General features: G+C 38.4%; 1 protein-coding gene across 1 annotated transcript in view; it reads left to right on the forward strand.

Annotated features, from left to right (window-relative positions):
* Positions 1 to 26,017, forward strand: part of LOC133533093 (Krueppel-like factor 3) — a 95,419-nt gene that overhangs the window by 37,663 nt on the left and 31,739 nt on the right. The window contains exon 5 of the mRNA XM_061872040.1: positions 4,931 to 5,015. Within this exon, the coding sequence (XP_061728024.1) occupies positions 4,931 to 5,015 (85 nt within the window). The remainder of the gene's footprint in view (positions 1 to 4,930; positions 5,016 to 26,017) is intronic.

Raw genomic sequence — 26,017 nt, forward strand, 5'->3', positions numbered from 1 at the left:
CCCTCTTTTAGACGCCGTCGTATGGTACTGCTCGATACTTGGTATTGGTTTGCAAACTGGGTGGTATTTATGAATCTTTCTTCACGAGCTTGATTTATAATATCCATGTCTAGACGCCGTGTCGTAGAACGTGGACGTCCAAAAGATACATGATTCGACAAAGCTCCTTCTTGCTGCCATCTCTCCAGCCATCGATACACGGTGTTTCTCTGAAATAAAATTTTAATTTATTAAATCATTATCGTAATAACCTTTGCATTTAAATTCTGTAAGTATGTATAGTAAACAATACTTACTGCAACTCCAACTTCATTAGCTACGTCTGTTATAGGCAGACCATCATTCCGCAATTGTATAATTTTCTTTTTTATTTCAATATCTACGCGATAGGGTATCATGGTCGTGGGCAAAATTGTTAAAGATTAAAATAACAATTTTCGCAGTCTACTTTCGATAAAATATTACGAGGATAACAATTGCAGGAAGTTGTCAACGTCAAGAATATAGAAAACCAAGAAAACATGAAGAAATCAAATATCGAACGCAGTTTGAAGTAGGACTACGCGAGTTAAAAGAGTTCGCACGTGAAAGATAATTACCAAGTAGGTTCTAGTACTTGATCAACAATTCAAACGTGATAGATATTAGATACCTATACTAATCATTTTAAGTGCAGTCGCCATCAGATATATCGGAGCGGCCAAGGTGGTCACAAATATCTGAACAACGCTATTCTCAAGGCGATAAAGTGCATGTTCAGATATTTTGAGTGCCTTCGCCGCTCCGATATATTTGATGGCGACTGTTCAGTCGCCATCAGATACATCGGAGCGGCCAGGGTACTCAAAAATATGCGAACAAGCACTTTATCGCCTTGACAATAGAGGCGTAGGGATGTGACGACCCCATCGCCCACTGGTTTTCACCAGCGCAATCAGTCAACGCAGGGCAGCTTGTGGCGAGCTGTTGGAGAGTAGCGACTCCACGTACCTGAGTGCCCCTGGGGTGCCCTGTCGGATGGTGGGACAGGTCCCCTGCCTCTGGCTTGCCTTAGCCGGCTGTCCAGAGTGGGGTCGTTAGAGCTTTGTTCTCGAGGGTAGATGTGGAAACCTACGTGGCGAGTTGGCTATATGTTTAAAGTCCAGTGACACCTCTCTACCCCCAGCTCCCGCACCGGTGTTGCCCTTGAGCCATCTTTGATGTCGCTTTTTATGGGGGCCCATCTTGCGGAGGGCGAGTCACCGTCTGCCGGAAATAAAATTGGATACCGTTTTATTAGGCAGGCGTCCGGTTCTTCATCCAATAGCCCAGTAATCAGTCCATACTATTCACCCAATAGCCTAGTACATTTTAGACTCCATTAACTCTCAATAGTCCTTACACCATGGCGGGTGCTGTCGCTTAGTGTACCCCTCTCTTTTCATTAAATTGTCAAAAGGGCCTCTGCGCGTTGGCTTCGGCTCCGCATACGCCTCCCAAAGGTCCGGAACACCATTGTTCCGTGGTCGGGAAAGACATACACGATAATAATAATGTAAAACGTAGCCTAAGAACGAAAATGAATAAAGGAAATAATAATGTTATTTTTATCCAAAAAAAAGCAAAACTACTTATAAGGTAGAATTCATAAATCCGCGGACTGATTTGACAGCTCTTTTCATACATTTGACAATCGCTTTGTATGCCAGGAGCTGTCAAATCAGTCCGTGGAATTATGGATTTTAACTTAGACGGGGAGCTGGCCACGTCAGATATGACACAATAATGAGAGCAACGAAACCCCTCTAGTTAGTTTGCAATACTATGCTTATTTCTAGATCCGGACATCTGGCAGCTGTAAAGTGGTGGAGGTAAAAGAAAGCAAATAACTTGAAGAAAATAAATTCTAGAGTTCTGGTTTTGATCCAATATTATGAAAAATTATGTAATTAATTAGATTATACATATAATATCTAAAGGTTTCGATTGGCGGAAGTAGTGCCAAATGATGTATAATGTAATTTTTGGTTACTCGCCTACTGTTCTTGTTTGCGCAATAATACACAATGTTTTTTGTTCTAATGTTAAAATATAGGCCCTGTTCTCTATAAATGACACAACTTTAGCAGTTTTTACCTATTGCGTCATTACTTTTTTTCAACTTAAAAACTTTGTTGGTCTGTCACTCTGATCTCCACCCATTAAAAGCTGCCAGATGCCCGGATCTAGCAATAAGGATGGTTATGCAATCTAACTGGACTGATTACAAACCTCTCATTATTGTGTCACATCTGACGTGGCCAGCTCTTAGACCATTACTTACATCAGATCTGAACCCATGACTTTGTGCTTTAACTTTTTCGACGCCATGTCAAACGCAAAACCTACCACTCAGATGCCACGACATCTAAATGTCAAAAATGAAGTTTTTTGACATTGCGTCGAAACAACGATTTTGTAGGCATTTAGTTTTGTAAAAAAAATTGTCTAATTCGAAAAAGACGGAAACATAGGTATTTTGTCACGATGACAAGTCCACACTCTTTTCGGTGAATGTCACAACAAACAATTTCGTTCTAAATTTAAAGTATTGATAACATAGTATTAATGCCTGTCTGAAACCTTATTTTCATGGGTCCAATCTTAACTACTTTAAGTTGTATTACACAAACTTAAGGTACATTTTCAATAAATGTTCCGATCTTTATGATCACCTTGACTGCTTAGATACCATTGACGATCTGTTTGTTACGATATCTTTATCTTATTGTATGTCACGAATTAATTGAAAAGTCGCTGCTCCCAAATTTATGGCGAATTATATGGTCCGATATTATAGACCTTATCTATCGTAACTAATAATTTGAAACTTAATGCTGCTCCGAAATATTTGAGTACCTTGGCCGCTACCATATATCTGATGGCGACTGTTCAAGAGGCACGTTAAAGTGCAAGATCAATATTTAAATCACAAGATTTGAATCAAATGCACAAGTGTATGGAGTGAAGAGTCATGAGGACTTAAAAAAAAACACTTGATGTTTTTAGCAAAAATAACACTTGGATGTCACGATTAATAAAAAAGGTATTGCGCAATAACATGCAGTACATGACGACCGTTCTGGCTTAGCGGGTAGCGACCCTGCCTATGAAGCCGATAGTCCCGGGTTTGAATCCCGGTAAGGGCATTTATTTGTATGATGAGCACAGATATTTGTTCCTGAGTCATGGGTGTTTTCTATGTATATACAGTGTGGAAAGATAAGTCGGGCCCTGGAGGGAAACTAGCTTAAATCCTTAAGAGAAATTTTATCCTGAATAATAATACTATCGATTAGTATAATAAAATAGGGAGTGATTGTTTTTTTAATTTTAGTTGGTTCGAGTCCCGGGCGAGGCAAGCGAGTTTTAGAAAATCTGTGAATGCAGTTTTGTTTCTTTTTAAAAATAAAGGAATGTCTTCTTTAAGTAAAATGAGCCAGCTTAAGGATTTAAGCTAGTTTCCCTCCAGGGCCCGACTTATCTTTCCACACTGTATAAGTGTGTTTGTAATACAAAGTGTGTTTGTGTATGTATATGATTTTTGATTTAAAGTAGTCCTTTGTATCACTGGCTACAAGAAAAACAAAAATTAACCATCCTAAAGCATGTACTTTTCTACAATCGCCATTTTTAGGTCGGTAGGTCGGTAGATGGCGTGGTCCTAAAATAACTAAGAACTTTTATAACGCGAAAAGTGCCATTGAATTTAATTTAGACCCCTGGTTGTCTGGGCTTAAAATATTGTAAATACCTAAGCTCTAGAATAACCCCTTTCAAGGAATAGGTCAAATTACAAGTCGCCCTGTACATACTGCAAACATTAGTAAAGGTAAAACCTGACCATTAATATATGATCACGCGCCATATTGCGGAATTTCATGTGAACTAAATTTTTCATACTAAACTGAACTGTCATCCTATAGAAGAAATAAAAAGCGCCCTCTTGACAATGATCATTATATTTCTGGTCGGGATTTATAAGTAAATTAATTTTTAACAACGATGTTATTTCCACTTTTAAAATGTATCCTAAGGTATAAGTAGATGGGACCAGAAAAGATTCAGAAATACCTGCACATGGACCCGAACCCATCATACCCCTACCAGTATCCTACATACAAAACCAGCTAGACCAACATCACAAACAACTGCACAATAAATACTGGGCTAAAATGAACACATGTAAGCAGATTAAAAAAAATCTACCGGAACAAAACAACAAGCTCACCAAAATGCTACTGAAAACACCCCGATACAAACTACGAAAAATAGTAGGATTAATTACCGGACATAACACATTAAACAAACACCTACATAATATGGGTAAAACGGACAGCCCCATGAGCAGAGCTTGCATGGAAGACGAAGAAACAGCGAAACATATTCTCCTAGATTGTAAACAGGTAGAAGTATACAGGAACAAATACCTAGGGACTCCGTGCACCCTAAAGGAGGCAGTTAGCAACCTGAAGACATTGCTAGGTTTCGTGGGGGAGCTTACATGTTTTCGTTTATTAGTGTAGGTTTTAAGGTTCTGACGGAAGATCAGCGCTGTGATCTCCGCAGCATTTATGCTGAGTCAGCGCCTATTCTTTACCACAACACATGACCCTCTACTAATATCTCTACTAATCTAAAAATAAGACACGTAATACATTGTTATTGATATTAGTGTCAAATTGTATGTTACTTTTTCTTTGTCTCTTGTCAATTTTCTTTTTCTCTTGTTATTTGTTTGTGTCACAAAACATGTAAGTTGTGGTTGAATAAAGATTTTATCTATCAATCTGGAGTACTGCTACCTCGTTTTCACGCAAAATAGGCACAATGGTTGTCGATTTGCGGAAAATGCCCAGCATAACTAACTAAAGTAGTCGGGATGGAATACAATTTGATTGTATTGTTACAGGCTTGCGGGCCCCCGGTGCAGATGGAGCCGGTGGACTTGAGTCTCAAACGACCCCCCACTCCTAGGAGACGCGGTCGGCCTCCTGGTAAGTACTAATCTAAGAATTCTATTTTTTGGCTCTTATCCTCCATTTGCTCCCGTTTCCCGCCATTTCATGAGAATGCCTCCAAGTCTATAAAGGGTGATATTGTAATCACTTGAACAACTTATTATGAGGCCAACGACGAAATCACGAAAAAAAATTGGCTGTTTCATACATTCCGGGAATGCCGCTATGGGACAGCAATTTTTTTCTACAACATCTAGCTGCGCGGGTTTTGCGAACTACCCGCGCTTGACTGATTTTATTTTATTTATTTATTTTATATTTCGGAGATAATACAGAAACAATCATACAAGAAACAACCATAGAACAAACATGTATACTCGTAGATACAGATGTTTCCTTGGATATATCTCACTATGAACATATAGTATATTCAGATGCGCAATGCGATAATACTTTGCTAAATTTGGATACAACAAAACCGTGGGTTAATAGTACATTATGAGTGTGCTAAGTTGGTCATTACACACGAGGCGATATTGTGCGCGCGAGCTGTAAGCGAGCCGAATAATAAGAAAGCCGATGTGGGTAATGACCAATGCGCACGCGTATCATACGACGTTTTTCAAGACACTTGCGAGGAAAAAACAAAACTTATAATTTCGATTTTTTATAAATATCTAATTTGATAGCCGTTTAAAATATTATTACACATTTTTCAATCGTGGCTGAATGCCTTCTTGTCCTTCGACGCTCAACCTGTCAAAAATGACAATATAGCACACGTATGTGTGAAATGTCACCGTATTTAAGAAATTATTTCGCTTAAAATTTAGTTTTTTTTTCTTAAATGTGATAAATAAATAAATAAATATTATAGAACATTATTACACAATTTGACTAAGTCCCACAGTAAGCTCAATAAGGCTTGTGTTGCGGGTACTTAGACAACGATATATATACATATTTATAAATACTCAAATACATAGAAAACATCTGACTCAGGAACAAATATCAATGCTCATCACACGAATAAATGCCCTTACCAGGATTTGAACCCGGTACCATCGGCTTCATAGGCAGGGTCACTACCCACTAGGCCAGACAGGTCGTCAAAATCGTGGTCGTGATGAAAAAACATTGTGTGTGCCATGGGCGGTATAAGAACTCGCCTTCCAGTCGCCTTCGGCTTCGGGGTTAAAATTAACATTTGTTCGTAAATAATGGTTAGTTTAGACTCGTCAATGGGGTTGGCCGGTCGAATTATTAAACAGATGGCGCCATCATAGCTTGCCCTGTCAATCCCTAGAATTGTGTCAAATTCTTGTTTTTTTTGTGGAATTTTGTGACCTGGATTCCAGTACTTTAAGCCAAATCTCATAGAACAAAACTAGAGACAGGGGCAAGCTATGATGGCGCCATCTATGCAAACCTTTGACAGTTGCCAACCCCATTCGTGACATGTCAAATGGGAGCCTCAAACAAGATACTGTACAGCTCACGTTACGATACTAAACTTCACAGCCTAGTTTATAGTTTATTCGCAATTAGACTTTAATGTAAGTGAAAGCTTGCATATATCTCAGGGGAATGGGTTTCGTGGCGCTTATTGTTGTTCATTTTATTCCTTCCTTGTAGTAAATAACTGAACTAACAAGACTATACATAGTTGGACCTTATTGTCTGTGTGATAAGATCTATTAAGTGTCTGATACAAGTAACATAGAGAAATAAGCTTAGAGTACTGCATACATCAGTTTTCTTACTTAAGAGGGGGCAAATACAAAATTACCTACAGTTTGTTTGTTTGAATTCTTTAACTTCGGAGTAAGTAAGTACGTTTAAGGAAAATAAATGGCATAGTTAATTTTCTAAAAAATATTTTATTTTAATTTTAAAAACGTAATTATATGTTGCATATAGCGTTGTTGTAACACGGGTGTTACATTTAACTAAACTGAACATCGATCGTCCGAGTAAGTACAGTCAAGTGTACAAATATGGGTGTACACATCTTAGTCAAAAATATGTCCCGTAGAATCTTATTCCAGTGTAATAAGAGCGTAGTACCATATTTATGAGACGATTCACTCGATACATATTTTTGCAGCTGACTGTACTTACGTTTACTAGCAAATGTAATGTAGCAAATTAACTCGTACTTTACTAATCAATATGTAAATAGGCCCTAAGGCAAGTGTACACGCTCGTAAGGGCCTTATCAGATACAAATAAATTATAGATTATCTCCGAAATGGAGTTATTTAGAATGCCGGTGTCTTTGAGAAAGTTACTTAATTAAAGCTCAAGAATGCAGCCTTGAAATTAACGAAAAAAAAACAGTGTATTGAAATTTGACACATTTTTATCAAGGGCAAATGTCACGATTAAGGTCAGCAAGCCAAACTTTCAAAGGTTAAAGTTAGCTCGATAGAAAAAATCACGAAAACGTCGAATTTTAATTTATTTTCAGAGCGTTTCTTAAAAAAATTTTTTGTGTATTTTTTCATAAATTCTGTGTTTCTTCTAATCAACACGAAGAATCACGAGCTCTATCGAACATAATGTCACAAAAAAATGCCCCAAAGTTTTTTTCCTATTGTGTTACCATTTCCCCGTGTACGATCTATAAGGATGAAAAGGGCTCGCGATCCTGACTACCAAACAGGGACTGATTTCGCTTACGGTATAACGGTATGGTAGCGGTATAAAATTACGATACCGATACATTATACCGGTTAGGCCGCGCGGCCCCGATATAAAGGTATCGATACCGTTTTAAAATAACGGTACCGGTATTTTTTCTGGTTTATAACTTAACCGTTATTATAGCTAAACTGATAATATTCAATAAAATCAAAAGGGCTTACGGACTTACACTTACATAGACAGCTTCATCCAATAGGAAGCAAGTTGGCGCAGGGCGCGGGCGGCTTGGCAACGACGCCTTGGCTGATAGGAGTGATAGGGTACCTTTATGAAAGCGGTTAAGGTACCTGAAAAAATAACCGTTATTTTTCGGTAGCCAAATAAATTTATTCGGCTACCTAAATGGTTCGGATTAAACCGGTATGACGTCATACTGTTATTTAAAGGTATCGTTATTCTTCGGTTATGCAGTCCCTGCTAGCAAATACACAAAAGTGGCAAAAAAGGACACATAAATAAAGAAACGCAATTGTATATCGTTACCCTGCATACCATAAGAGTATAATTTTAGTATTAAATAGCTAATGACAAAGGCGAGGGATTAGACTAGCAAAATTTCAAACAAAGGTATACTTACTTTCAGAGATATTGACGAAAAACGTCAAAATCCGCGCGAATAAGAAATCTTCCGTCGCGATTTCGCGCGGCGCACCTAATCTTTTGCTCCTTTATGGCTTTACACCCCCTCTTAATGAAATAATAAGTTGTACGGGGGGTATAGTAAAATATATTCTTAATATGTTTATATGTTAAGCGGTGGTGGCCGAGTGGATATGGCGTCCGACTTTCAATCCGGAGGTCGCGGGTTCAAATCCTGGCTCGTACCAATGAGTTTTTCGGAACTTATGTACGAAATGTCATTTGATATTTACCACTAGCTTAGGCAGGTTTATAATTACACTAACACATGTAATTAAATTAAATTAAATAATCATTTATTTCGGATTTTTTCCATATTGTATTAGTAGCTTATTACTATTATAATTAACCTATGTTAGTTATACTAATGTAATGCTATGACAATTTTTCGGAAAATATAGTATAATTTTTTTTTTTATACCACTACGGTGGCAAACAAGCATACGGCCCGCCTGATGGTAAGCAGTCACCGCAGCCTATGGACGCCTGCAACTCCAGAGGTGTTACATGCGCGTTGCCGACCCTATACAATTCGTATTATACAATTCGTCTTAGATTTTGTCGATTATTCGACCCCATAACCACATCAAAAGTGGCAGAAAATACATTAATCAAAGCTCTATTAAGTAATAATGTTGGATTTATAACAATCAATTAAAAAAAAGGCCGTAAATAAATAAATATTATAGGGTCATTCTTACACAAATTGACTAACAATAAGTCCCACGGTAAGTTCAAGAAGGCTTGTGTTGTGGGTACTCAGACAACGATATATATAATATACAAATACTTAAATACGGGGATTCGAACTCAAGACCATCGGCTTCATAGGCAGGGTCACTCCCAACTAGGCCAGACCCGTCAACAAAATCGTCGTAAAAATATGTAAAAATGAAATTCACTGTAACTCAAATTTCCTTATTTACGGGAAAATTAAATTACTTCGTGATATTTTCCGAGATGTCTTTCCCTCTAAATAATGCACCTCCCCTAAATGTTAAGTTACCGGCCTAAGAGTTGGTGATGGACCAAAACGCCAGTACTTGAACACCCTTATCCAAGTGTGTGTTAACTTAAGTGCTAGTGAAATCGCTAACAAGGGCGAACCGTATAGTATAGACAGATTTATCGGCCCAGGAAATCTGCATTAACCATCTAACAAGCCTGATACATGATTTATATCTTAGTAGTAGGTATACGACCTATGTGTAACATTGTGGAACTAGGTACAGTCAACATCATTAGTCGCTAACGAACTAGAATAATGGAAGAGCTCAGAAGTGACCCCATATTGTGCTGCGAGCGACTCAACTGTACACATGTAGTGCATGTGCTCTTTAAGATGAACATCCTCGCGCGGACGCTCCGGCTGTGGAATGAGCTCCCTATCGAGGTTTTGTTGAGGGGCTACAGTATGGGGCTCTTAAAAAAGGAGGGTAGAGGTTTTAAAGGGTCGGCAACGCGCATGTAGCACACCTGGATTTGCAGGCGCTCATAGGCTATGGTGCCAATATAGCTAAGCCGGTATAAAGCCGAAACAGAGGGTGCTGTCCTACGCCATCGCCATATGTTTTTTGATCAAGACTTGACAAGATTTGACACAGCATTGTCAAACGTCAACTATTGCCAACCAAATATTCCGCATAATATAGGGAGCCGTATCGCGCCATCTCGTTTAACTGTCAAATTTCCAAGAACAAAATTGTACTAGACTTTCCACATCTTACACAATCAATGAATCTTTGCCAAAGCCAAACTCTAAATTGGCCCCAACTTGACACCACAACACAACACAATTCGTGTCCTTGTCAAGTTTGTCAGGTACTAGCATCCGATAAGGCAAATAACGTGTTTAAATTCGTACAGTATCCTAAATGCACTAAATCGTGTAACGCCATGTATGCCAGTGCGTCTTAGGCTGGCACACACTGTTAGGACAGCTACATAAGGGCATTTTCATTTCAAAAAAAACCGTATCTATACCCTTCTTAAAAGCTCTTGCATCCAGGGACCGGTCTGGTATCCCCTTCGAGGATTTTGGAAGGATTTAAGCCGTGGCTCTCTAAAACCCTTTCATTTAGCTTTTAAAGCGCTTTACAATACATGTAAACAGTTTTCTTTTCGAATGTCTGATCATTTAGCTTTTAAAGCGCTTTACAATACATGTAAACAGTTTTCTTTTCGAATGTCTGATCCTCATTCCTAAGCGCTAACCTCTTGAAGAGGTATCTCTTATAAAGCTTATCCCATTTTCAACTCGTCATAAAAATATATATATAATATTGCTAATTTATGTTTAAAGTGAAGGACTAAAGTGAAGCGCCTTGACAGCACATGCGTTATGAAACTTATAAATTTTTGAATTAGGAAGGGGATACCCTTTCATTTGTAGCGGTAGCTCTGAAACGAGAATCCCTTCCCAGAGCTTAGCAAAATGAACGGGTAATCAATTCAAAAGGAAAGCAAATCTTTAGGGCTATTCCATAAACAGTCTACTAAGTAGTACTAAGTCAGTTCATGCTTTTTTCTGGAAAGGGGTGGACGGGTCCCTGTTTGCAACACCTCTTGTGCTGCAGGTGTTCATGGGCGACAGTAATTGCTTATGCTCGTTTGCCTCCTATGTAATAAAAACATTAAACAGTTTTGTGAAGATTGCTTATCGGCCGTTTATGGTACACAGTTAAGTGAAAACGCCCTTAACACATTTACTGCCAGACAAAAAACGGCGCACTACCCCAGGAACCGGTGGTCTATAGCTGCGTACAAAACAACCCGCCCAGCGGGTTGTCCGGCACCTGAACAAAGTTCACGAGCGCCCACCAGGTGGGTTCCCGGCAGCATGTGTAAATACGTTTTTCAAACATGAGAACCGTTAAATTTGTAAAAAAAAGGGATTTTGGGAAGAATTATCCTTCAATCCACTTTAAAGTAATCTATAGCTTCGACCGCAGCAAGCTCGGCCGAATTTCACCTTCCCATATAAACGGAGTTTCGTTCTCATTTTAAAACTACGTGTTGGATTGTAATGAAACTTTGCACATACAATGACATGAGGTATATCTATGCCTGTAATTACTTTATATAGCTCCAGATTATAAAACAAACGAAAGCAAAAACATGTTTTGTATGAAAAACTTTTCGCTGAGTCAACTATGGTATCTGAAGCTACATGAACTAATTACAGGCATAGATATGCCTTATCCTATTGTAAGTACAAAGTTTCAGAGCAATTTAACTAGTCGTTTTAAAATGAGAGCGTAACTACTTTTGTATGGAGAACTGAGCTTGCTCTGGACTTTGAAAACGCGCTCCGCTAAGAGTTGACGCTTCACTCAATGTGTCCTCCGCCTTATTGCACCACATCCGATGTATCAACGATATACTTTTACAAAACAGCTTACGTTCATAGACAAACCGTGGCGCTCACAACCTTTTGTTCAAGGTAAGATAGCGTCCCTTTCACTAGAGTTTGCCTTAATTAGCGTTACATAGTTGATGTTTTGGTGTAAGGACACATTTTACTACGTACGCTGGGACATAGGAACGCATGGTTGTGCAAAATAGAATAGAATAGAATAGAATAGAATTTGTTTTATTCATAAACACACAAACAGTAACAGACAGACATAAAAGAGAACATAGTGAGAGTAAAGTGTCACGAAATGGCCTCATCTCAGCATGTTGCTGGCGAAAATATTGTAGTTGCGAGTTGGCCAGTTGATGTAGATCGCGCTTCACGTAGCCGTACGTTTTTATACCGGCTACACATGCTTGGCAAAGGTTGACCACACCAATCGATCGATGATGAACGTTGGCTGATCGACGGATACACCAATCAATCGATCATCGCTCGATGATGCTGATGATTAAACTGACATAGATTTACTTATTAATATTACACCTATGACATTTGTAATTGCTGGGATAAATAGAGATACCTGACGCCAAAATTTACAATGCGTCGTTTTAACCGAATCACCGATTACTGCATATAAAACAACAAGATGTTAATTAGAACTCGTTGTTAATACAGGTTGTATCATTGTATAAGGAAGGTGTCTTTTTAGACCCAGTCCAACTTCGAATATTTTATAATTCTCGTTCGAAATTCAAAATTTTCGGACGCAGGGCTGTACCAAGCCATTTATTTTATTTTACGACGGTACAAACATATGTATACAATAGGCATCTATGGTCATTACAACTTTACAAAAATACTGGCGATATACAGCGTGTATTTTTGATATTAACACATAATCAAAGGGCAGTTAGTTTAGGCTGTAATGAGCAGTATGAGCACACTTTCATAGGTTTTATAAAAAATGGACGACTTTTATTTTTTCATACAAAATAATTCAGCAAGCAATGTATCACTACTTTGTTTTAACTCAAAACGTCTCATTAATGACGCGGCGGCGTCACAACTGTCAAAAAGTGATCATGATGTATGATATACATTGCCGCTCGAAAAAATTTCAAAAATTAATTGTGCTCTGGTAGTGAAGACTAAACTAAAAAAATCTTTCAGAATTGTTTTATAGCACTAAAACTTACGTTTAGTTTAAGTTTGTCAGCAAACCCTTTAGCAAACATGCTTTTTTAAACCCAATCTGTCGCGTCGTCCGTCACTTGTTTTCACCCGCGATCCGCTCATTTTTTTTTGTTCAAAGTTGGAATGCACGTTATAAATCGGTGTACACTGGTTGTATGTTAAGTCGGCATCTTCTTTACAATATTATTGGTATAATAGTGGACTAGGTGAGAGCGAGGTCGTCTACTGCCTTGAGCCGGATCTTATATCCGTCATTAGAAACACAATAAACACTTGAACTTAGTTGACCAGTGTCTTTTAACAGGTTTAATTTTTTTTTTACATGTTTACTGGTATCTCGGGCTCAGTGTTGCCTGGTGAGCGGAAGAGAATTATCGTATTTGACTGTCAAAATTATCGTACCGTTGAAAAATATATCGTACGCCTATCAAAAAGGCAGACGTTTTAATTTCCAATATAAAATCAAAGAAAACACAATTTTCTTCTAAATTGGGCACAAGTTAGTTTTGTATTTGTGTACTTTTGTCATAGATCTAAACGGTTTATAGGTAATTTTTACATTTCTTTTTAGCCTATTTCTGAGGGAAAGTGTCATATTTTTCTTCAAAAACTAGATTTTTTGTCACCTAAAAAGACAATAGCCCATCGATCGATGCCACCATTGTACTACGACTTTACGTAATTTTGCGTACGATAATGCTCGTAGGAACGTACATCGTACTGGAGCCCACATTGTCGTACATGTACGATAATTATCATACGCCTGGCAACCCTGGAAGGGCTAATGCCATGAAAAAAAAACACGGAAACTGGACTTTTGCAAGGGCAGACTCCATCCAAAACCTAAAAAAGTTGATGTTGACTTGATAGAAAAAAAAAACATAAACCGATGTCTATTTCAGGGATCGGAAATCGGCATTTTTGTATCGGAACGAAAACGGTATTTTTTAGTTTTGTTAATTATTTCATTTCTAATTGGGCAATCTAATAATACGAAGTAGTTATACAAAACACAACTGACTCCTACATTTAAGCGCCAATTACATCTACACATCCCGTTATCGGGCCCGAAACCAGCCCCGATTTCGGGCCTGATAATTGTTTCCCGTTTCACAGAATATCAGCACATCGTTAACAATATTTGAAATGTAAAAACTACTTTGCTTCTAATTACCAAAATTGTGCAATGTTTAATATTTGATATTTTTGCATATGAAGCATTTTTTTACATTTAAAATATTGTAAACGATGTGCTGATATTTGGTGAAACGGAAAAATACTCTTGCTCGGGCCCGAAAACGGGTCTGATATCAGGCCTAATCAATCAATCAATCAATCAATCAATCAAATATTTATTGATAAAATATAAGTATTTGACATGTCAACACTTTAAAGCTAATGGGATTACACATATTATTATTTATCTAATTAAAACATTACTTATCTAGGGTACATCATTATCTTGAGCTAATCAAAAATTTTAATTTATTTTAATTCAAATTATACCGACTATTTTTTATTCTTGCATTTAAAAATAAATATAAAAAGACTAATATAAATAGTAACTTATTTTATAACATGTAATATATAACTACTTTATTATTAAGTCTAACATATATAAATAAATAACTATCTTACAATTAATATTATTTAATGCTATATAATATAACTCCTATTTTCTTGGAGCTTGGGCAAGCAATCAGGTGGTCTCAGAGGTCCGAAAGAAATCATCCACCGAGTATAGTGCATCGGAAATTAACTTTGCCTTTAGCTTGTTCTCGAATGATCGACTAGTAAAGTGTGGATGTAATTGGCACTTTATATTCTAAAATAAACCGAAATATATGGTTATTTCGAAGTTTTTGCAAAAAACCGGTTCCGATCCCTGGTTTATTTTCCAGTTTTAGGCATGGTCCATTTTAAGAAAAAAAACATGAATTTTCTTAAAACCATGCCTCTTTCCCCATGGTGATAATTCGTGTTTTCTTCAGATCCCCCTTATAATGATGTGTTTTCAACGAGAAATCTGTATTACGTACATAGGGCATAAGGACCCTTTTCTGATGGAAAGCCACATATTAGATCTGAATCTTTTTTACAATATTATTGGTACTTATTTATAATTAATCGTGAACTAGGGGAGAGCGAGGTCGTCTGCTGACGGCTTGAGCCGGATCTCATGTTTTTCATTAAAAAAAAAACATACTTGATAAACACTTGCACTTAGTGACCAGTCTCTTAAAGCCTGTGCATATCGGATGCGAGTGCGAGTTGTAATATACAGATCTTTATGACAGACGGCACATTTATCATTTGTAGGGTTACTGCGCTTAGCGCCAGTCGTACAGTTAGCATCAAAAGTAGCGGATCAAACAAGGTTTCAAAAGTATCTACCATTCTGTAACAGCTTAACAAAAGTTGATGGTTCTATATGTAAACAATTTAGGCTGTAAAAGATATACTTTTGAAGGCGACTCTATATTTGGAAAAGTTATCCGGAATATCAGATACTTTCGGCGCGTTATTTCATACGCTACTATTGATGCTGACTGTACGTGAATCGCGAATTTACTTACACTTACGGCGACGACCGGTTTGGCCTAGTGGGTAGTGACCCTGCCTACGAAGCTGATGGTCCCGGGTTCAAATCCTGGTAAGGGCATTTGTTCGTGTGATGAGCATGGATATTTGTTCCTGAGTCATGGGTGTTTTCTATGTATTTAAGTATTTATAAATTTATATATTATATATATATCGTTGTCTAAGTACCCTCAACACAAGCCTTATTGAGCTTACTGTGGGACTTTAGTCAATTTGTGTAATAATGTCCTATAAATATTTATTTATTTATTATTTATTTATTTACTTAGAGACCAGTCTCTTAAGGTCTTTGCATATCGGATGCGAGTGCGCGTTGTAATATACATATCTTTACGGCAGACGGCACATTTAGCATTTTGTAGGGTTGGATTACTGCGCTTAGCGCCAGTCGTACATGAATCGAGTATTTTTAATTTACGTTTACTCCTGAGATATTCATTTAAATTGTATGATCTAAAGGGACATTATAACTTATAACCTGTCTGAAATGCTCAATGTAACTAACGTATTTAATTTGATAATGATTATTACTCTAAACAGCTTTGCAAATACCACTAATATATTTTTAGAAGTAACATATTAAATTATTACATATATATACATAGGTGTAGTGTACAAACTCGAAATTAGAATAATTAAAAACTATGTTAGTACTTAGACTAAGGTCTGGTTTTTCAAACATCAGATAAAATTATCTGTCAGATAGATAACACTCTCTTTTTCTTCTTGCTTGTGAAAGAAAGGGAGCGTCTTATCTTTTTAAGCTATATTTGTGACGTTATCTATGAAAAGGGACCTTATTGTCGATGGCGCTTCCGCCGTAATAAACGATGCCCCGATACAAATACAACGCTGCGCGACGCACTGCGGCGTAAGCGCCATCGACAATAAGGTCCCTTGTCCAAGATAATTTATTTATTTATTTAAAACTTTATTGCACAAAAGACAAACTTAATGTACAAAAGGCGAACTTAATGCCATGAGGCATTCTCTACCAGTCAACCCAACCAGATAATGCCACATTTTTAAGCTAATCAATAAGATTTACTGCTACACTCTACTTGCCCTAGCCAGTAAGCAAGAATCGGGTAATCAAACTTGTCAGTAGGTAATCACATTCAGAATGCCATTGGGACTGTCTCGCGTCAGCAGGAGGCCTACCGCGAAAATCGAAGTTCGTCAATTGCGGGCATTTTTCTCTGTCACTCTAATTACGTCTTAGTGAGAGTAAAAGAGAAAGATCCCCGCAATTTGCGAATTTCGATTTTCCCGGTAGGCCCCCAGGGATGCAATCTTTTTTCGCATGATTGCAGGAAACCCCACTAATAATGGTATAAAATATAGACATTTACCGTTGCGCAATTTTTTGTAGACCAATGTAAGAGAAACAAACCCAAGCTCCTAGATGGCCTGATTTTTCTGACTTCATTAGCAAACATCGTCATATTTCAACCAATTTACATAAAAACCGTAACAAATTATATACCTATACTTTCCTCGAGAATCACTCTATTGTTAGGTGAAAACCGCATGAAAATCCGTTCAGCAGTTTTTTAGTTTCGCGAACATACAGACATACGCGGTGGGGGAATTTGTTTTAGAGCCAACCCAATCGTCTTTTGTTTTCTTTGTAACATTTTTATATGTACCTTTATGTGTTATCTGTCGTGGCATCACCGAATGGGCCCTACGGAAGACCAGAGGGCTTACCGCGAAACCATGTTCGACGTGTTGCCTCCCTGTCACACTTACGTGCGAATTTACAAGCGCGACAGAGAGGTAACACGTCGAACGTGGTTCGCGGTAGGCCCTCAGAGATGGCTTCATAGCTATCATTATGCTGAGTTGGGTCCATTTCGTGATGCACACTTTATGATTTCCTCTTTTCTTGCTTTTGTTGTCTGTACATGTTCGTACATGTTTTGTGATCGTCACGAATAAATAACTTTTATCTTTTATTTTTAGCGTTGGCATCTAGACAGCGCTATGGAAAATGGCGTAGCTGCGCAGTTGCGCCAACGTTGCGTCCAGCAGCAGCCATTGAGCTGAGTTAGGGTGATCAGGATTCAGGCACGAATTTTTCACCGTCCCGTAATTTGGTGAAACCAATACGGGACAGTACATTCCCGTAATTTTATGATGCAATGGCATTTAATGATAAACTTATTCGAACAATATTTACCAATATTTTCGAGGTCGTATTAAAACCGTAACAAGTTGTTTATTCTGAATCGAGCTCCGGAAAGTGTATTTTATTGCATTAATAATAATATAAGCTACTGGACACCGTTCGCTTGCAATACGGATGTTAAATCGACCAGTAACCGTGTTTAAACATGTACTTTACTAGTAATTTTATATTGTACTTACATATAAATGTGTGTTTATAATTTTTACTGCGTTGTCGACCTCTGACATTGTCACAGTATAATTAAGTGAACAGTAGGTACGCCATTTCACTATCACAACACAACCTATAAAACCTTAACCTTATAAAACAAAGGCCCCCGCCGCGTCTGTCTGTATGTTCGCGATCAGGGAAGTCATGAATGTCGCATTCTCCACATTCGCGAATTCGAATGTCTACGATGCGAATTTCCGAATGTCCACGATGCGAATGTCCGAATGCGAATACGAATCTGTAGTTGTTTTTTTCATAACTAATTACTACATAAAACATATTTTTGTTGCCTTAGAATGCTTTCTACTGGTTAAAATGCATTACTTGAAAACAGTAACAAGTAAACTGTTTGCGTGCCCAAGTCGACGGGAGCGATCGGCGCGGGCGAGACAGGACTTGTGCTAATTCGCATTCGCAAAACATTCGCTTCATTTGATGCGAATGCGAATGTCGATGCGAATGTTTAAAATTATGTAATTATTCGTGGTGCTGCAGCTGCGGCGTTCGGGAAACTTCGGCCCAAGGTATTTCTCTCTCATGACATGAAGCTCTCCACCAAAATTAGTGTATACATGGCAGCACTGCTGCCAAATCTGCTCTACTCATCTGAGACATGGGTCCTTTTACCACAAACACAATCCGTACCCTCGACAGATTCCACCTCGAATGGATCCGAGACATTTGATTCAAATAGACCGACCGAGTCGGATATACAAACGTCCTGAGGCGCGCAAATATCGGAGGCATTGAGGTATATCTGATGAGGCGGCAGCTACGGTGGTGTGTGCACATGTCTCGGATGTCAGAACTCAGAAGACAAAGTGGCGAAGCGCATCTTCTTTTCAGAGCTCCAGAATGGTAAGCGTAAAAGCGGTGGCCAGTACTTACGATATAAGGACGTTCTGAAAAGAGATGCAAACTAGAGCCCTCTGACTGGGAGCGGAAGGCATGATATAGGGACGTTCTGACAAGAGATGCAAACTAGAGCCCTCTGACTGGGAGCGGAAGGCATGATATAGGGACGTTCTGACAAGAGATGCAAACTAGAGCCCTCTGACTGGGAGCGGAAGGCATGATATAGGGACGTTCTGACAAGAGATGCAAACTAGAGCCCTCTGACTGGGAGCGGAAGGCATGATATAGGGACGTTCTGACAAGAGATGCAAACTAGAGCCCTCTGACTGGGAGCGGAAGGCATGATATAGGGACGTTCTGACAAGAGATGCAAACTAGAGCCCTCTGACTGGGAGCGGAAGGCATGATCGAGTCAGCGACTTTGAGACTGAACGCCGCAGTGACAGAAAACGAGATGAGCTTAAGGCTCGGCCGCCAAACTCAATTCCCTACAACTATGTGGTGGACAGAAGAATAACCAAAATAAAAAGCAAATTTTGGAGCCTAAAAGAGGTCCTAAAAGGCAATCTTCCAAAAATCTAAAGAAGAAAGTTCTAGACACTAGTTTACTGCCGTGCTTGACCTACGGCTGTCAGACTTGGACCTACACCAAAGATATAACGCACAAGATTCAAACTTACCAAAGAGCCCAAGAAGGAAGCATACTGAACTTAAAAAGACTAGACAGAGTGAGGAACACAAAAATAAGAGAGAGAACGAGAGTCATCGATGCACTAGAACACTGTCTGAAAATGAAATGGCAATGGGCAGGCCATATAGCGAGGATGAGCGACCAAAAATGGACCAAACGTGTGACACTTTGGAAAGGGCCACAAAGAAAAAGAAAATCTGGCAGGCCAACCACAAGATGGGTCGGTGACGTCACCAACACCATACCACACAAATGGCAAAATGTCGCGCAGGACCGCTCAGAAGGGCGGAGCTCCGCGGAGGCTGGGGAGGCCTTTACTCGCGACGAGGTCCACGAATCATCATAGCAAATGGCAATTAAGTTATAGTACCTGGGCGACCGAGCTTTGCTCGGTTATAACTATTTATTGTAATATGGTGGTGTATAGAACAACATTTTTTTACTAAATTAAACTTGTCTAAAACAATAAAAATTAAGAATATATATATAAACTTGAACATATTAAAAAAAAACAAAAGTTAGTCACCGGGCGAGATTCGAACCCGTAACACTCGTTTAGCAGTCCGCGTCTTAACCCGCTGGACCAGACGGACAGTAGCCGGCAACACGAAATTAGCGACCATATTCTGCGTTGAAAGAAAAACGAATGAAAACTCGAAAACACGCGTTTTCCCAAACATAAGACTAATCTAGATCGATTGTTTACCCCCAAAAACCCCCATATACCAAATTTCAGCAAAATCGTTAGAGCCGTTTCCGAGATCCCGGATATATATATATACAAGAATTGCTCGTTTAAAGGTATAAGATAAATACCCCCGTATTCCGTGTAAATAACATCCCGTAGGTGGAATGAAAGGCTGAGATGTCCTAAATGCGCGGCCGAAATTTAGGAAAATAAGGTACGTGAGCCATCTAAGGGCGCACCGGAGAGTGGATAAGTTACACTCTAATAATAAACTAAATAATATAATAATAACTCAGCCTATATACGTCCCACTGCTGGGCACAGGCCTCCTCTCATGCGCGAGAGGGCTAAATAAGTTATTGGAAATTATTTCATTATTGGTTAAAGCTTTTATAGCTGACTGTACTTTTTTTCCCACAGGCAACTAATACTCATCGAGACAATTCTAAAAACCCCAAACACAATTAGGTTGCGTTGTTTTATCACAGAGTTCTTATGGCTACCTCCTGTCTCCATCATCAGATCAGCTTGATGGTACCATAATATTGCATTGTCACCCGACTTACATATGTATGCAAATTTTCAGCTTCATCGGAAACCGGGAAGTGGGTCAAATTTAACTTGCAAGATTTGTCCCATACATACTAACAGGTCAAGTTAAATAAAAGCTTGTAAAATTGCCTACTCCAGAGCACACAGTTGAAATCAGTCAATGAAGGAATGCATACATTCGGGACATCCCTATTCGCGAAATCGCGATAAACTCGAACGATTTAAACGAAATATCGAACGAAACGCCCATGATGACGGCGGTCAATGACACTGTGCGAGCGGGACAGCAATATAATTAAGTGCGTGCGATAGAGACAGGAACAGACAGGTCAATGTACGAAATTCCTCGTGTTGAGGTATCGATATTCTAATTCCCTACTTGAATATACTCATATATAAACACGAACCTTATCTCCATCTAAATAAGGTTGCAAATCATCTTAACTGATAATCTAAGGCTTTAACCTTTATCTATGCATGAAAGTCTATAAAATTTGATTTAGTACAGAGCGCGACGCACTAACATTCAATTTACACGCATAGGGAAGCCGATGGTTCAACCAGATACCAGATATAGATGCGTATCTTAATATGAGAAGTGACACTTAGTAATTTGGGCCAATATTATATTTAACCCTTATTTTTTATTCTTACACAAATACATCTTTAATAAAAAAAAATAAAAAAAACATTTATTCTTGTAAAATACCTTACTTACAATTTTTTTTCTTCTGCCAAACTGCAAGACAGTTTGTTGGCAGAGGGAACTCCCTTAAATACAGATGGGTTAGCTTATTGCCTAGTTAATTAATAAGTAAGTACAATACATATTAATGCTTATTGTGGTGGTAATTTAATCACATTAATAATTACATTAATATTAACTAAAACTAAACTAAACAAAAATTTGTTACAAAACTCGTCCCGCGCCCTTCCGGATGCAAAGGTGCCCATCACGCCGCATTGCCACGCTGGATCGCGACTTGTGCTGTATAGAGCAGATAAAATCGTTCTCGAAAACACAATCAGTATAATCAGGATCCTTATCATACACTCGACAAGAGGTTAATTGATTGATTCAGTTATGTAAATACATAAAATATAATTGTGTACCAGCGGCGGCGCGTCACAAATATTCGTGGGGAACCCAGAGCTAATTTTGCTTTCCTTTTCTCCATGAACCGATCGTGAAAGTACTCAACGGGCTGAAATTAGACAAGCCGGTGGGAATCGAGTTCTTTGAACGATCCGCCACTGTTGTGTACCTTACGGGGGTCGAGACTCTTGGCCCGTGGTGGGGTCCGCATGCGATAACTCTATTTAAGGAGTTATCAGACGCCACCGTAGAGCTGGCAGCTTCCTCACACAAAGAATTAGTATTGCGATACAGCGAGGAAATGCTGCCAGCAGTTTTTAGTATTTTATTTTTAAGAAATTTATAATTATATATGTTTGACGACAGGTTTGGCTTAGTGGGTAGTGACCCTGCCTACGAAGCTGATGGTCCCGGGTTCAAATCCTGGTAAGGGCATGTATTCGTGTGATGAGCATGGATATTTGTTCCTGAGTCATGGGTGTTTTCTATGTATTTAAGTATTTAAAAATATTTATATATTATATATATCGTTGCGTAGTACCCATAGTACGGTCACGTCTCAAAATATTGATACGAAAAAAGTGCCAAAATATGTATACACGACTTTATTGCCCATACATTAAGGTAGTGTACGTAGATATACATAAAAAACACCCATTTCTCAGAAACAAACTTTTGCGTTCATCACACAAATACTAGGGTTTGAACCCGGGACCATCGGCTTCATAGGCTCACTACACACTAGGCCAGCCAGACCGGTTGTCACACAGCCTCAATTTAGTATAATTGATTTATAAATATATGTAATCCATAGATCTTAATTCTATATCTTCGAAGATTGCCGGAGCAGATAGCAAGTGATATAATAGGAGATCACTATCTAACACCTTATGAATTTAGAACCGTTCCCATTTTGAATTATGGCTATTGGCAAAACTGTATGAAGTTCGTAACAGTGATAAATATACTATGTAATACTACGTCGGTGGCAAACAAGCATACGGCCCGCCTGATGGTAAGCAGTATCCGTAGCCTATGTACGCCTGCAACTCCAGAGGAGCTCGTTGAGCTCAGGCAACCTTACTCACCGGCAGGAACACAACACTATGAGTAGGGTCTAGTGTTATTTGGCTGCGATTTTCTGTAAGGTAGAGGTACTTCCTCAGTTGGGCTCTGCTCTAGATCAAATGAATGAAACAATACAATATAGAATGTTACAAGCTTTTTCTCAAACTTGTAATGAAATGTTGACATGACTTACTTCAAATTAGGTCCTGAAATACCATATATCAGGTGCGATGAGTGAAGATGATATGTAAAGGAATTTCATACAGCCTTACACACCTAGGCCTGTAAGGCAACCTTTTTTTGTTTTTAAACGTCAAATTATAGCACTTCTTGGCATTCAACCTTAAATAAACCTATAAGCAAAATTCTGCCAGTTTTTTTTTGTGTTTGTTAAATATTATTTCAAGTTTCCAGGGTGTTAAAGATTTCTGCATGACTGAAACAAAAAACTTTATAGGGCTGTATTAAAATATAAAATTTCAACAGTCTAACTATCACGGTGCATGAGATACAGCCTGGTGATAGACGGACAGACAGACAGACAGACGGACGGCGGAGTCTTAGTAATAGGGTCCCGTTTTACCCTTTGGGTACGGAACCTTAAAAATTAACAAAAATTAAAAGTTAACAAGGCGAATACACCAGGCCCTAAGGCTAAAATGGTTAAAGATTTCATTCTCAACTATTTCATATTTAAATAACGGTAGAATATGGCACTGTTCCTTATTAAGAATTACCATTGTTTGCTTTACATTTCGTAACGTGATTATTGTACCCTTATTAGCCAATAGTTATGCTTGTTAGTTCGTTATAAAGACCTTCTCTCTGATTTTCATACAGCCTTACACACCTAGATCTGTAAAGTAACCTTCTTTTGTTTTTAAACGTCTAATTGTGACACAACATCTTGGCATTCAACCAAAAAATAGTAGTAGATTCGAAATTTGTTTTTAGCTGTGTAAACCTACGAATAAAACAAATTCACTACAATTTTTATTTTATTTATTACATTGCAAGTTTGAGAAAAGCCCTATACAAATCTCCGGCGGAATTGCCGGCTGCGTATCCCTATCCGGCCTCGCTGCGCTCGGCTCTCTATATCTTCTTAGCCTGCAACCCTTCGTTTCCCGGCCTCTATAGTATGTTTTGTTTTCATTTACTATAGTGGCAAATAGTCCTACTGTCATAGATATCTTTCGGTAGGCTTAAACTTGTTTTTTTATGTATATTTAAGGTAAGTTACCTATGTGTTGTACATTGTTGCTCCACAAATCAACCACCCAAGTAGCACACATAGCTTTATAGCAGCCGAATAATGGAGTACGAATACGCTTACAGCTGAGTATAGAAGGTGTATCCGTGAGTTTTCAGCTTTTGTAACTTAAATGGACACAAATTTAGCCAGCCTTAAGTTCACATAGCTGCTTAAAAGAGTTATAAGGGGTAATATGAGTTATAAGAGCTGTATATTGACTGGGTAAGAGACCACCAGTTACCCTTTATTCAGAAAATATATCACATGCACATACAACCCTAATCTTAAACCTCTTTGCTGACTTTACACCATAAACTAACAAACGTAGTTTCTAAAACCGGCAATACTAGTGCATTGTCTTCAAAACATAATATCTCACACGATTTCTAATAATTATTTATAATAGTACCTACTAAGCTAAGGCCCGACAATGACTAGGGATATACTACACTGAGTCGGACCAAGATAACTCTGGCATAGCATTTGCAATGACAAAGTGAGGGAATGCCATCTAGATGTCAAATTTCTATGACAATATGAGGTTTTTTTTAATGACATCACCTCACTTTGTTATATTTAAGCCGGTGCAAAGTTACGACGGACTCTGACGGATAAATCTGTCAATGTATAAATTAGAATTAGGAACAGATATGTCTGAAGATCTGTCCACGGAGATATCTGTGCCTTAGTTGCAGCCATACATTGACAGATTTGTCGGACAGATACATCTGCATGACTCATGGACGTATACCGATATAAATGATCATTTTTAGGGTTCCGTACCCAAAGGGTAAAACGGGACCCTATTACTAAGACTCCGCTGTCCGTCCGTCCGTCTGTCACCAGGCTGTATCTCATGAACCGTGATAGTTAGCCAGTTGAAATTTCTACAGGTTATGTATTTCTGTTGCCGCTATAAGAACAAATACTAAAAAGTACGGAACCCTTCGTGCGCGAGTCCGACTCGCACTCGGTTTTCAATAAAATTTTCGCCAAAATAATAATAACCATAAGGGAATTATATAATATTTCGTGGTAAACTATTTATTTATTCTATGTTTCTTTCTTTTGTTATGTTGTTATACTTTTGTATGTCATAGTTTATCACGAATAAATCCAATGATTTCTGATTTCTGAATAAACTTCTATGGAAAGTTTATCGATATCGGCAATTATTCGTAATTCGTACACAAGTAAGTATCGACAATGAAAGATGCAAAGGCGCATCACTACGCATGCGTGGAAAATATTACGGGCGCGGCAGATGGTGCGCGACCCTCAAGATTGCATCCACACACATACATAACTTGAGGTCAACGATGAGTGTGTGTACTTGTGAACATTTGTGACGCTTACGCGTAGCACTACATTAGTATTGGAGCGTCGTTAATAATAGCGTAAGCGCCAACCGCCATATGGTGACTTTGGTATCCTGCCTTTTCGCCGAAATGTATTGCCGAATTTCACTTGCCAACCAACTTTTCGCAGAAGTTTTATTTGGGCTAATAACTTTTACGAAATAATTCTTTAGCTACCATTTCATTTCCCAACCCCATAGTTGGGAAATGAAAATTGCGTAGTAGGTTGAGTTAGGTTAGGTTGGGATAATTAAAGTTGGGAAATTAAATTCGCCCCAATGAAACTTCTGCAAAAAGTTGGTGGGCAAGTGAAATTCGGCAAAACAATTTTCGGTGAAAAGGCAGAGAACCGATTTGTAATAAATATGTTTATTGGACAAACGAAAGCAATATGCCCGAGTCAAAACGGTGACCGTTAACGCTTCGGTCAATAATTCAAAATCTCAAAGCAGTGAAATAAACATATTTATTACAAATCACTAGTATCACGACTAATCGACTATTAGCCTAAACTCATAAATCTCTATTAATTACATTTTAATATGGGACATGTTATGTTAATACACCCTGCACCCC

This window comes from Cydia pomonella, chromosome 28, assembly GCF_033807575.1.
Source record: "Cydia pomonella isolate Wapato2018A chromosome 28, ilCydPomo1, whole genome shotgun sequence".
NCBI lineage: Eukaryota > Metazoa > Arthropoda > Insecta > Lepidoptera > Tortricidae > Cydia > Cydia pomonella.